This window comes from Scyliorhinus canicula, chromosome 11, assembly GCF_902713615.1.
Source record: "Scyliorhinus canicula chromosome 11, sScyCan1.1, whole genome shotgun sequence".
Taxonomy (NCBI): Eukaryota; Metazoa; Chordata; class Chondrichthyes; order Carcharhiniformes; family Scyliorhinidae; genus Scyliorhinus; species Scyliorhinus canicula.
In genome coordinates, this window is record NC_052156.1 from 100,978,605 (window position 1) to 100,992,811 (window position 14,207).

The following is a 14,207-nucleotide window of genomic DNA, read 5'->3' on the forward strand; positions in this document are numbered from 1 at the left end:
TGCAAGTTGGGGTGGTTTGGGAAGCGCTGAAGGCGGTGGTTAGAGGGGAGCTGATATCCATTCGGGCGCACAGGGAGAGGGGGGAGAGGGTTGAGAGGGAGAGGTTGGTGGAAGAAATGGTAAGGGTGGACAGGAGGTATGCGGATGTCCCAGAGGAGGGGCTCCTTTGGAAGCGTTGCAGTTTCCAAGCGGAGTTCGACATACTGACCACCCAGAAGGCGGAGGCGCAGTGGAGGAGGGCGCAGGGGGCGGTATATGAGTACGGGGAGAAGGCAAGTCGGATGCTGGCCCACCAGCTCCGGATGCGGGAGGCAGCGAGAGAGATAGGGGGAGTCACAGACGCAGGAGGGAACTTGGTGCGGAGTGGCAGGGACATTAATGTGGCGTTCAGATCCTTTTATGAGGGGCTGTACCGGGCGGTGCCCCCGAGGGAGGTGGGCAGGATGGACCGCTTTCTGGATAAGCTGGAGTTCCCAAGAGTAGAGGATGAGCGGGTGGAGGGTCTGGGGGCCCCAATCGAGTTGGAGGAGCTGATGGGAGGCGCTGGGGAGCATGCAGACAGGGAAAGCACCGGGACCTGACGGGTTCCCGGTGGAGTTTTATAAGAAGTTTTCAGATCTGCTGGGCCCGCTGCTTGTGAGGACCCTGAATGAGGCGAGGGAGGGGGGGGCTCTGCCCCCGACGATGTCTAGAGCAATAATCTCACTGATCCTGAAGCGGGATAAGGACCCCCTCCAGTGTGGGTCTTACAGGCCGATTTCGTTCCTCAACGTGGACGCAAAGTTGTTGGCTAAGATACTGTCCAGGAGGGTGGGAGATGTGGTCCCGATGGTTATCCATGAGGACCAAGCGGGGTTTGTGAAGGGGAGGCAGCTGAATGTCAATGTACGGCGGCTTCTTAATGTTATGATGCTGGCGTCGGCGGATGGGGAGGCGGAAATAGTAGCATCGATGGATGCGGAGAAAGCCTTTGACAGGGTGGAATGGAGCTACCTGTGGGAAGTGCTGAGGAGGTTTGGGTTTGGTGAGGGATTTATTAGCTGGGTGAGGTTGCTGTATAGCTCCCCGGTAGCGACTGTGGTGACAAATGGGAGGAGGTCGGAGGACTTTCGGCTTTCCCGAGGGACGAGACGTTAGCGATTGAGCCCGTGGCCATGGCGCTGAGGGATTTGAAGAACTGGAGGGGGATTGTGCGGGGGTGGGGGAGGAGCACCGGTTGTCGTTGTACGCGGATGATTTACTGCTGTACATCGCGGATCCGGCGGGGGGGGGGGGGGGGGGGGGGTGGATGCCAGAGGTGTTGAAGATACTTGGGGAGTTTGGGGATTTTTCGGGCTATAAGACTGAGCTGTTTGTGCTGCACCTGGGGGACCAGGAGAGGGAGATAGGAGAACTCCCGTTGAAAAGAGCGGATAGGAGCTTTAGATATCTTGGGGTCCAGATAGTTAGGAGCTAGGGGGCCTCGCATAGGCTAAACTTTTCGAGGCTGGTGGAACAGATGGAGGAGGAGTTCAGGAGGTGGGACACGCTGCCACTGTCTTTGGCGGTAGGGTCCAGTCAGTTAAGGTGACGGTGCTCCCGAGGTTTTTGTTTCTTTTCCAGTGCCTCCCCATATTGATCCCGAAGGCTTTTTTTAAGAGGGTTAATAAGAGTATTCTGGGGTTCGTGTGGGCGCAGAAGACCCCGAGAGTGAGGAGGGTATTCCTGGAGCGAGGAAGGGAGGTACGCGGCTTAGCGTTGCCCAACTTGTGTGGGTATTACTGGGCTGCGAATGTGGCAATGATTCGTAGGTGGGTGATGGAGGGGGAGGGTGCCGCATGGAAGAGGTTGGAGGTGGTGTCCTGTGTGGGTACGAGTTTGGAGGCATTGGTGACAGCCCCGCTCCCACTGCCCCCGGCAAGGTACTCTATGAGCCCGGTAGTGGTGGCGTCCCTCAAAATTTGGGGGCAGTGGAGGCGGCATAGGGGGGAAGTGAAGGCCTCAGTGTGGGCCCTGATACGGGGCAATCACCGGTTTGCACCAGGGAGAATAGATGGTGGGTTTTTGAGTTGGCATAGGGCAGGCATCAGGCGGATGGGGGACCTTTTCCTTGAAGGGAAGTTTGCGACTTTAGAGGAGTTGGAGGGCAAGTGGGGTCTCCACCCTGGGAATGCTTTCAGGTACATGCAGATTAGGGCGTTTGTTAAGCGGCAGGTGGCAGAGTTTCCGCTATTGCTGCCAAGGGGGATGCAGGATAGGGTGCTCTTGGGGACGTGGGTTGGTGAGGGTAGGATCTCGGCAATTTATCAGGTGATGCAGGAGGAGGAGGAGGCCTCGGTAGATGAGCTGAAAGCGAAGTGGGAGGAGGAGATAGGGGAAGAGATCGACGATGGGACGTGGGTGGATGCCCTGGGGAGGGTGAACTCGTCCTCTTCTTGCGCATGGCTCAGCTTAATTCAGCTGAAGGTGCTGCATAGGACGCACATGACTGGGGCCAGGATGAGCCGGTTCTTTGGGGGAGAGGACAGGTGTGGGAGGTGTTCGGGAGGCCCGGCGAACCACACCCACATATTCTGGGCGTGTCCGGCATTGGAGGGGTTTTGGAAGGGGGTGGCGTGGACTTTGTCCAAGGTGGTCAGTTCCAGGGTGGAGCCGGGCTGGGGGCTTGCGATCTTTGCTGTAGCATCGGAGCCGGGAGTGCAGGAGGCGAGAGAGGCCGGCATTCTGGCCTTTGCGTCTCTAGTAGCCCGGCGTAGGATTCTCTTACAGTGGAGGGACGCGAAGCCCCCGAGCCCAGAGGCCTGGATTAATGACATGGCCGGGTTCATCAGGCTGGAGAAGGTTAAGTTTGCCCTGAATGGGTCGGTGCAAGGGTTCTTCCGGCGGTGGCAGCCCTTTCTCGATTTTCTGGCGGAGGGTTAGAGGGTGGTCAATCTCAGCAGCAACCCGGGGGTGGGGTGGGTGGGTAAGGGGGGGTGGGTTCGGGGTCTGTTAAGGGGGTTTGTTTTTGGGACAGTGTGTTTGCTATTTTCTCCTTTTTTGTATTGTTATTAAGTTATTAATTCATTGTTTTGTATTGGGGGGATTTCTCTTTCTTTACTTTATTGTTGGGAGAAAATGTATTGTTGAAAAATTTGAATAAAAATTATTTAAAAAAAAAAAGATTTGTTTGTGGGAGAGCACTTTGGAGATAGTGACCACAATTCGGTGACTTTCACAATAGCAATGGAGAGGGATAGGAACATACGGCAGGGCAAGGTTTATAACTGGGGGAAGGGTAATTACGATGCGATTAGCTAAGAATTGGGGAGCATTAGATGGAAACAGGAACTGTCAGGGATAGGCACAATTTAGATGTGGAGCTTTTTCAAGGAGCAAATACTGCGAGTCCTTGATATGTATGTCCCTGTCAGGCAGGGAGGAAATGGTCGAGTAAGGGAACCATTTTTACAAAGAGGTTGAATGTCTTGTCAAGAGGAAGAAGGGCGTTTATGTAAGGATGAGAAAACAAGGTTCAGTTAGGCCACTTGAGGGATACAAGATAGCGAGGAAGGAGCTCAAGAAAGGGGTCAGGAGAGCTAGGAGGGGGCATGAGAAGTCCTTGGCGGGTAGGATCAAGGAAAACCCCAAGGCTTTTTACACTTATGTGAGGAATAAAAGAATGACCAAGGTGAAGTTAGGGCTGGTCAAGGACAGTAGTGAGAATGTGTGCATGGAGAGGCCCTAAATGAATATTTTTCTTCAGTGTTCACAAAGGAGAGGGGCCATGTTGTTGAGCAGGATAGTGCGATGCAGGCTGGTAAGCTGGAGGATGTAGATATTCGGAAGGAAGATGTGTTAGAAATTTTGAGAAGCCTGAGGATAGATAAGTCCCCTGGGCCTGATGAGATAGGATTCTTTGGGAGGCGAGGGATGAGATTGCAGAGCCTTTGGCTTTGATCTTTATGTTCTCACTGTCTACAGGAATAGTACCAGAAGACTGGAGAGAGGCGAATATTGTCCCCTTGTTCAAGAAAGGGAATAGGTATGAACCTGGGAATTATAGGCCAGTTAGTCTCACTTCGGTCACAGGTAAATTATTGGAAAGGGTCCTGAGGGATAGGATTCATGACCATTTGGAAAGATGTACATAGATGAAGGTAGAGCAGATGATGTTGTATACATGGATTTTAGTAAGGCGTTTGATAAGGTGTCCCATGGTCGGCTAATGCAGAAAGTAAGGAGGCATGGCATAGAGGGAAATTTGGCCGATTGGATCAGTAACTGGCTATCACATAGAAGACAGAGGATGGTGGTAGATGGAAAATTTTCATCCTGGAGCCCAGTCACCAGCAGTGTACCACAGGGATCAGTGCTGAGTCCTCTGCTATTTGTGATTTTTATCAATGACTTGGACGATGGAGTTGAAGGTTGGGTTAGTAAATTTGCTGATGACACCAAGATTGGTGGAGTAGTGGATAATGTGGAGGGCTGTTATAGGCTGCAAAGAGACATTGATAGGATGCAGAGTGAGCTGAAAAGTGGCAGATGGAGTTTAACCCTGATAAGTGTGAGGTGATTCATTTTGGTAGGACAAATTTGAATGTGGATTACAGGGTTAATGGCTTGGTTCTGAAGAATGTGGAGGAGCAGAGGGATCTCGGAGGTCATGTCCATAAATCTCTGAAAGTTGCCACCCAAGTGGAGAGAGCTGTGAAGAAAGCCTCTAGTGTGTTAGAATTTATTAACAGGGGGATTTCTCGGCAGCAAGGGGCGGAAATCCCATCGAAAAACATGGTCAGTAAATCCCGCCCATGGTAATCAATTGACTTTTAATTTAACAACCTGCCATGTTGGGATTCGAACCCTCATCACCCTGGGTCACTCGATTACTAGTTTAGCAATAATGGCACTATGTCACTGCCTCCCTGCACTCCAGATTCCACTACCACGTGGGATGTCCTGCCACATGTCCAAAGATCTGTGGGGTGAGAATTAGCTAGTTCAGTCACGCAAAGACCGTTGGCAAAAACTCAAAGTCTTGAGGAGATGTCATCCTCAAATCGAGGGACAGTCAACAATGACAACAGTGGGTCACAGTTAGGAGTTCTATCTCTGAATTGTTTGACTTTGGGAATAAATCCAAAACCTGAGTAAAGGTAAATTTCAGCTCTTGTCCTTCACCAATTGGTTGGTAGAAATTTAAGCATCTCTTGGCTGTGTTTGAGTGGACACAAATGCAACCCTGCCTTGCCTTGAACATGTCTACCTCACAGCAGTAAAAAATTTAAGCAAAAGCATTTTCAAAACCAATCACATCTTTGCATTAAGTAAATAAACTAGAGCTAATTGAAAACTCACATTATGAGATTCTTTGTAGTTAGTTCTTTGTTTGGGACGCAAAATTCCTTTTGGTTTTCTTCTACTTTCAATTACTGCTCTTTTAAAGATCATCACTGACACCTAAAGGAAGCAAAACACTTTTAGTTAAATACGTTTAAGTTAAAGTGAATATTAAATTTTATTAAATTGGTATAATTCAATGTTGCTGTTCCTGGTACCTTGACAGTGGCCTCTCTAAAGATCTTTGCAACTCCATGAGTTTGAGGAGAGGGGTGCATAGTTTCCAGCTGGCTTAGTTCACTGATTTTGCCTAAAGCACGCCGAGCAAATGTCTATTTAAAATAAGAGACACCATTAACATGCTCGAAGAGAATACATACAATCTTAACTTGTCATGAAATGTTACACATACTACAATTAATCTTAATAAGTGGCTTAATTTACATTACTGAATTATTCACATTATCAGTGGCATGTTATTGCTGTTTTATTTATTGATTTCAAAATTGACCTGATGTAGCCTTCTTTGTACTTTGCAATTCATTGATTTATGTATGTCAGATTAAAATTAATGTGGGTTTATATAATTCAATAACTGCAAAGCTTTGGAACACTATTAATGAAAGAGAATGCAAAAGCTAATGTTATGAAAAGCTGCAAAAATTGGGCTCAATTTACCAGATGAGGGGAAAGTTAAGCACAGATCTAATAGAGATAATCAAATTATAGACGAAACATGAGAATCAAAGCACAGCACTCTTTCCAAGAAAACTCCAAAATTAATTCCATTGCCATTTACTAAAATGGGGTCATTTCAATGTCTCAAAAAGGTAAAGTGGTAAAAGTAGATAAATAAAGTGCATGGATCACTGGAAAGGAGCGGTTGAAATACAAACAACTTTCGGACGGTAATCAGCAAAAACTTCTAAATAAAATATATAAAGAGAGAACATAAGCACTAGTTGTATAAGCTTGATGGTCCACAAATCATCACAGAAGCAACTAAGCAAGTGACTTTTGTACACTGGATGCAGCTTAGATCAGAAAGATACTCCAGACCTTGAAGTTAGTTCAATCAGGTTTATTGAACTAATAGCACAGTTCTCTGTGAGTTCGACTCTCTGCTAACTTAAGTGTGGTTACTCTGCATGACTGAACCAGACAAGCTCTTAGCTATGTGTGAGATTGTAACAACATCCTTTTTTTTTTAGTAAACAATTTTATTGAGGTAGTTTTTGGCTTTGTAAACAGTTACAGACATCAACAGAAAGAAAGCAAAGAAGGCAAAAATGTGCAAACATCCACATACATTCAATACTTCAATCGTAACATACTGCACAAGCCCGCTCCTCTCCCACCGGTACTACCCATTTTATCCATCCTACTCTACTCTTCCCCCCCCCCCCCCCCCCCCCCGCTGACGCTCACTTTCCCGCAAAAACGTCAATAAATGTTTGCCACCTCCGGGCGAACCCATGTACAGATCCCCTCAAGGCGCACTTAATTTTTTCCATACCCAGGAAACTCGCCGGGCGAAATTCTCCGCCCCCCACGACGGGTGGGAGAATAGCGGGAGGGCCTTCCCGACATTTTTCCCGCCCTCCCGCTATTCTCCCACCCCCCCCCGCCGAAGTCCCGACCCGAATCGCTGCCGCCGTTTTTTTACGGCCGGCAGCGATTCACAGCTGTTAGATGGGCCGAAGTCCCAGCCCTTTCCGCCGTTTTCACGAACGGCAAACACACCTGGTCTTGCCGTTCGTAAAAACGGCGTCACCAACTCGCTTTTTATAACCATGGCACCGATTGGCATGGCAGTACCACGGCCGTGCCAAGGGTGCCATGGACCCGCGATCGGTGGGCACCGATCGCGGGCAGCGGGCCCGATGCCCGCACACTACTTGTCCTTCCGCCGCCCCGCAGTATCCATTCGCGGGGCGGCTGAGGGGCAACCCGGCCTGCGCATGCGCGGGTTTCGCGCAAAAACGCGATGAAGTCACCCGCGCATGCGCGGGTTGGAGTCTTCCAAACTGCGCATGCGCGGCTGAGGTCATATGACGCGTCAGCCGGCGCTAACTCCGCTAATTCAGGACCAGAATCGGTCCCCCGTCGGGAAGGGGCGCGCTGCCGTAAAACCCGCCCGGGTTTTACGGCAGCTTTACGATTTCTCCCGTTTTGGGAGAATCTCGCCCGCCATGTACGCAAGCCACAACTCAGTCTTCGGGGGCTTTGAGTCCCTCCACGCCAATAGTATTCGTCGCCGGGCTATCAGGGAAGCAAAGGCCAAAACATCAGCCTCTTTCTCCCCATGGACTCCCGGGTCTTCCGAAACCCCAAAAATTGCCACACCTGGACCCATCGCCACCCTTGTTTTTAGCACCCGGGACATGACGCCCGCAAATCCCTCCCAGTACCCCCTAAGCTTAGGGCATGCCCAAAACATGTGAACGTGGTTCGCTGGTCCTCCCGTGCACCTAGCGCATTTGTCCTCTATCCCAAAGAATTTGCTCATCCGAGCCACCGTCATGTCGGCCCGGTGAACGATCTTAAATTGGATCAGCCTGAGCCTGGCACATGTTGCGGTCGAATTTACCCTACTCAGGGCCTCTGCCCACAGCCCGTCCTCCATTTCCCCGCCTAGCCCCTCCTCCCATTTAAGTTTCAGTTCCTCCGTCTGGGAACCTTCCTCCCTCATGAGCACCTTATAAATATTAGAGACTCCACCCTCCCCTTCTTCCCCCCTAGAGACTATTCTGTCTTGGAACCCCAATGGCGGGAGGCGTGGGAAAGATGGGACCTGTCTACGAACAAAGTCCCGCAACTGTAGGTACCTAAATTCATTTCCCCTTACCAGCCCAAATTTCTCCTCCAAGCTCCTCAAACACGCAAAGCTCCCTTCCAGGAACATATCGCCCACCCTTCCCACCCACGCCCACCGCCATACTCGAAACCCCCCATCCATACTCCCGGGGGCAAACCGATGGTTGTCGCAGATTGGCGCCCAAACCGACGCCCCCGTCTCCCCTACATGCCTCCTCCACTGGCCCCATATCCGCAGGGTCGCCACCACTACCGGGCTGGTGGAGTACCTGGCCGGCAGCAGCGGTAGAGGAGCCGTGACCAGGGCTGCCAAGCTGGAGCCCCTGCACAAAGCCGCCTCCACCCGCTCCCAGATAGACCCCGTACCCACCATCCACTTCCTTATCATAGCAATGTTGGCCGCCCAGTAATAATTAATCAAACTCGGCAAAGCCAGCCCTCCCTCGCTGCGGTTCCTCTCCAGCATTGCCTTCTGCACCCGCGGGGATTTCCCCGCCCAGACAAAGCTCATGATCTGTGGGACAAAGATCGGGAGGCACTGAAAAACAAACAGAAATCTAGGGACGATTGTCATCTTTACAGTCTGCACCCTCCCTGCCAGCGACAGCGGGAGTGCATCCCATCTCCGAAACTCTCCCTTCATTTGCTCCACCACCCTGGCCAAATTTAACTTGTGCAGCCTGCCCCAGTCTCGTGCCACCTGGATTCCCAAATACCGGAAATTTTCCTCAACCAGCCTAAACGGTAGCCCTCTCGATCTGTTCTCCTGGCCCCTTGCCTGTACCACAAACATTTCACTCTTGGCCATATTTAATTTGTATCCTGAAAACTGGCCGAACTTCCTCAACATTCCCAGTATACTTCCCATCCCGGCCACTGGGTCCGACACGTACAGGAGCAGGTCGTCTGCGTAAAGAGAGACCCTATGTTCTACCCTGCCCCTCACCATCCCCTTCCATCCCTCTGCGGCTCTCAGCGCAATCGCCAGCGGCTCTATGGCCAGCGCAAACAGCAGCGGGGAGAGCGGGCAGCCCTGTCTGGTCCCTCGGTACAGCCTAAAGTACTCCGACACTTCTCTGTTAGTCCTGACGCTGGTCCTCGGGGCCTGATATAATAATTTGATCCATTCCACCAGTCCCTCCCCGAACCCAAACCGTCCAAGCACCTTCCATAGATAGTCCCACTCCACCCGGTCAAAGGCCTTCTCGGCGTCCATCGCCACCACTACCTCCACCTCCCTGCCCGCCGGGGGCATCATTATCACATTAAGTAATCTTCTCAGGTTGGCCGCCAGCTGCCTACCTTTCACAAACCCAGTTTGGTCCTCCCTAATCACCTCCGGTACGCAGTCCTCCATTCTAACCGCCAGTACCTTTGCCAGGAGCTTGGCATCAACATTAATCAGGGAGATTGGCCTGTAGGACCCGCACGCCTCCGGGTCTTTACCCCGCTTCAATATCAGTGATATAGTGGCTTGCGACATTGTCGGCGGCAGGGTCCCTCTGTCCCTTGCCTCATTGAAAACCCTCGCCAAGACCGGGCCCACCAGCTCAGAAAACTTCCTATAGAACTGAACTGGATATCCATCCGGCCCCGGGGCTTTCCCCGACTGCATGGCCTTTAGGCCCCTCAGTACCTCCTCCACTCTAATCGGGGCCCCCAGCTCATCCACTCGCCCCCCACCTACTGTTGGGAATGTTAACCCGTCCAGAAACCTTTTCATCTCCTCCGGTTCTTCCGGCGGCTCCAAAGTATACAGCTTGCGATAGAAGTCCCGGAATACCCTATTCAATCCTGCCGGGTCCTCCACTTTGCGCCCCTCCCCATCCATCACTCTACCTATTTCCCTGGCCGCCTCCTTCCTCCAGAGTTGCTGCGCTAACAGTCTGCTAACCTTTTCCCCATGCTCATACACCACGCCCCTCGCCTTCCTAAGCTGTTCCACGGCCCTACTCGTGGATAGTGCCCCCAGTTCTGCCTGTAGTCTCTGCCTCTCCCTGAGTAAAACCTCCCCCGGGGATTCCGCGTGCTCTTCATCTATCCGACCCATTTCCCTGACCAATCTATCCATCTCTGCCCTGTCTGCCTTGGCTCTGTGGGCCCCAATTGAAATCAGCTCCCCCCGCACTACTGCCTTTAGCGCCTCCCACAGGGTCGCCGCTGAGACCTCCCCTGTGTCATTCACCTGCAGGTAATTTTGCATACACCTCCGAAGCCTCTCACAGATCCCCTCCTCCGACAGCAGTCCCACATCTAGCCTCCATTGCGGGCGTTGGTAGCTCGCCCCCCCCGATCTGCAGATCTACCCAGTGCGGGGCATGGTCTGAGATAGTAATTGCCGAATATTCCGTGTTCTTTACCTCCCCTATACAATCCCTGCTTAGTACAAAGAAATCTATCCTAGAATATACTTTATGGACGTGCGAGTAAAACGAGTAGCCCCTTCCTGTCGGCTGTCTGGCTCTCCAGGGGTCCACTGCCCCCATTTGCTCCATAAACCCTTTCAGCTCCCTTGCCATTGCTGGGAGTCTCCCCGTTCTGGGACACGACCGATCCAAAGCCGGGTCAAGGACCATGTTAAAGTCCCCTCCAATTATTAGCCTGCGAGAGTCCAGGTCCGGGATCTTCCCCAACACTCTTTTAATGAAGTCCACGTCATCCCAGTTTGGGGCATATATATTCACCAGCACCACTCTTCTCCCCTCCAGTCTGCCCCATACCATCAGGTATCTGCCCCCCCTGTCTGCGGCTGTGCCCTCCGCCTCAAATTGCACCCGCTTGTTGATCATGATTGCCACCCCCCTGGACTTCGAGTCCAAGTCCGAGTGGAAGACCTGGCTAATCCAGCCCTTCCTTAGCCTGGTCTGGTCAGACACTTTCAGATGTGTCTCCTGCAACATAATTACGTCCGCCCACAGAGCCTGCAAGTGCGCGAACACCCGCGCCCTCTTAACCGGCCCATTCAGTCCCCTGACATTCCAGGTAATCAGCCTGGTCAGGGGGCACAACCCACCCCCCCCACCACGCTGGTCAGCCTTTCTCAGGCCGGCCCCCGGCCCGTGCGTCGCGCCATTCCTGGCCCGCCTGTTGGCTGCCTCCACCCTCGACCTCCTTTCCAGTGCCTATTTCAAGTCCCTCCCACGTCAGCAGAACAACCCGCGCCCCAACAACATCCCCCGATACCCCCACCCCTGCCATCCACTGGCTGTGATCTCCCCCCCCCCACCTGACTCCCTTGACTAGCCAATCTGCTAGCCCGGTGACTCAACACTCTGGCGCCTTCCTGTCTCATTCCCATTGTTTCCCCGCCCTCCTCCCCACTCCCCGGCGCCCCATCCCCCTTTCCAACCCACGTCCTTGGCCCCCCTTGCTGACCGGCCCCCCTTTGTTACCGTGCCGGCTCCAGTGTCCTCCACGAGCTGCACAAAAAGTACAAATCCGCCCAAAACGGAAAAAACAGAAAAAAAGAGGAAAAAACAAAAACATAAGAGAAAAAACAAACAATAAAACAAAACAACCCCCAAACCAATGTCCATGAACAAAGGAAAGAGTCCCAAATGTTCCGTTTGGCACCGTTGACCCAGCAAACCGTTGAACAGCAGTCCAGGCCCATTCGGCGTTCCTTCCCACGGTAGTCCTCGAGCCCTAATTCGCGTCCGTGGGGCCTCTTTTCGGGACCAGCCCCTGATCCCTCGCAAAGTCCATCGCTTCTTCAGGCTCGGAGAAGTAGTGGTGTTGACCCTGGTGCGTGACCCATAGACGAGCCAGGAACAGCAGACCAAACTTCACATGCTTCTTGAACAGCACCTCCTTGACATTCTTAAAGGCTGCTCGCCGCCGAGCCACCTCCTGGCTTAGGGCTTGGTAAATGTGGAGGACACTGTTGTTCTACGCACTGCTCCTGGCGCTCTTTGCCCACCGCAGCACCCGCTCCTTGTCCACGAACCTGTGGAACCTAATCACCATCGGGCCGGGGGGGCCGCCCCTGCCTCGCCTGCACTCTGTATGCCCCCTCCAACTCCGGCGGTCGCGGAAAGGCTTCGGCCCCCATCAGCTGCATCAATAGGTCTGCTACAAACGCTGCGGCATCAGCTCCCTCAGCCCCCTCCGGGAGGCCGACCATCCTCAGGTTGTTCCTGCGGGCTCTATTCTCCAGCTCCTCCACTCTGTCTAGCAGTCTTCTCTGCCGCTCCTTCAGCCCGTCAACTTCTAGCGCCGCAACCGTCTGCGCATCCGCCTGCTCCTCCACCGCCTCTCCCAGCTCCTTAACTTTAACATCTTGCGCATCCAGCCTCTGGTTCAGCTGATCCACCGCTTTCTGGGTTGGGTCCAAGCTATCCCCCTTCAGCGCTTCAAAACTGGACTTCATTACCTGGAGCATGTTATCCAGCGCCTGCTGGATTGCTGAGTCCGGGGTCCGTGTGTCCGCCATCTTAGGTTCCAGGTAAGTTTCTTCGGGTCCTTTTCTCTGTCCCTTTTTCTCTCTTTTCTTCTGCCTCCTGGACTCCCGCTGTTCCATGTGCCGCAGCCCGCTCCTCAACTCTTTCGCTGCCACCTTCCTTCAGCTCCGTGGTCCCGCTATCGCGGGGAATCAGCCCCTAAATGCCCGCCGGAATGAGAGCACACCGAATGTGCGGCTCACTCGGACATCGCCACCACCGGAAGTCCCTTGTAACAACATCCTTTACTGACTCTAGATGTTCATCAGTGTAAAAAGGCGGAGTGTGAGTGCTTTGTGCCTTTTATAGTCAGATCCTACTAAGCTAATGGTCATATCCTGTTCTCTGTGTCTATTAGCTGCTTGTCTATATATCATTATCTGTGTGTGTGTGTCTGCATATCATGACAACGTCCATTTAAGATCAAGAACAAAGTTAGAATGCAAGAATTTATGTACGCGATGGACTTTCAATGGCGGCCATGGAGTGAGTGGTCGGACACAGGGCAGCTCTGGCTCAAAGTCATTGGTTGTACAAAGAATAAAAGAACAAAGAACAATACAGCACAGGAACAGGCCCTTCGGCCCTACAAGCCTGTACCGGTCATGAAACCAACCTTGGCCAAAATGTGTCGTATCCTTCTATGCTCATCCTATCCATGTATTTGATGCCTTTTGAATGCCGTTAATGTATCTGTTTCCACAACCTCCCCTGGCAGCGGGTTCCAGGCACTCACCGCCCTGTGTAAAAAACCTGCCTCGCACATCTCCTCTAAACTTTCCTGTACAGCACAGGAACAGGCCCTTCGGCCCTCCAAGCCCGTGCCGACCATGCTGCCCAACTAAACTAAAATCTTCTGCACTTCCTGTGTCCGTATCCCTCTCTTCCCATCCTATTCATGTGTTTGTCAAGATGTTACTATCGTCCCTGCTTCCACCACCTACTCCGGCAGCGAGTTCCAGGCACCCACTACCCTCTGTGTAAAAAGATGTGCCTCGTACATCGCCTCTAAACCTTGCCCCTCACACCTTAACCTATGCCCCCTAGTAATTGATCCCTCTACCCTGGGGAAAAGCCTCTGACTATCCACTCTGTCTATGCCCCTCATAATTTTGTAGACCTCTATCAGGTCGCCCCTCAACCTCCGTTGTTCCAGTGAGAACAAACCGAGTTTATTCAACCGCTCCTCATAGCTAATGTCCTCCATACCAGGCAACATCCTGGTAAATCTCTTCTGCACCCTCTCTAAAGCCTCTGGTGTGGCGACCAGAATTGAACACTATACTCCAAGTGTGGCCTAACTAAGGTTCTATACAGCTGCAACATGACTTGCCAATTCTTATACTCAGTGCCCCGGCCAATGAAGGCAAGCATGCCGTATGCCTTCTTGACTACCTTCTCCACCTGTGTTGCCCCTTTCAGTGACCTGTGGATCTGTACACCTAGATCTCTCTGACTTTCAATACTCTTGAGGGTTCTACCATTCACTGTATATTCCCTACCTGCATTAGACCTTCCAAAATGCATTACCTCACATTTGTCCGGATTAAACTCCATCTGCCATCTCTCCACCCAAGTCTCCAAACGATCTAAATCCTGCTGTATCCTCTGACAGTGCTCATCGCTATCCGCAATTCCACCAACCTTTGT

At 52.1% G+C, this 14,207-nt stretch overlaps 1 protein-coding gene across 2 annotated transcripts in view; it reads right to left on the reverse strand.

The window, feature by feature from the left end:
• Positions 1-14,207, reverse strand: part of cfap54 (cilia and flagella associated protein 54) — a 763,542-nt gene that overhangs the window by 653,499 nt on the left and 95,836 nt on the right. For both annotated transcript variants that reach the window (XM_038810895.1, XM_038810894.1), the window contains 2 exons: positions 5,520-5,633; positions 5,320-5,421 (listed from right to left, as the gene is read on the reverse strand). In XM_038810895.1, coding sequence (XP_038666823.1) covers positions 5,320-5,421; positions 5,520-5,633 — 216 coding nt within the window. The remainder of the gene's footprint in view (positions 1-5,319; positions 5,422-5,519; positions 5,634-14,207) is intronic.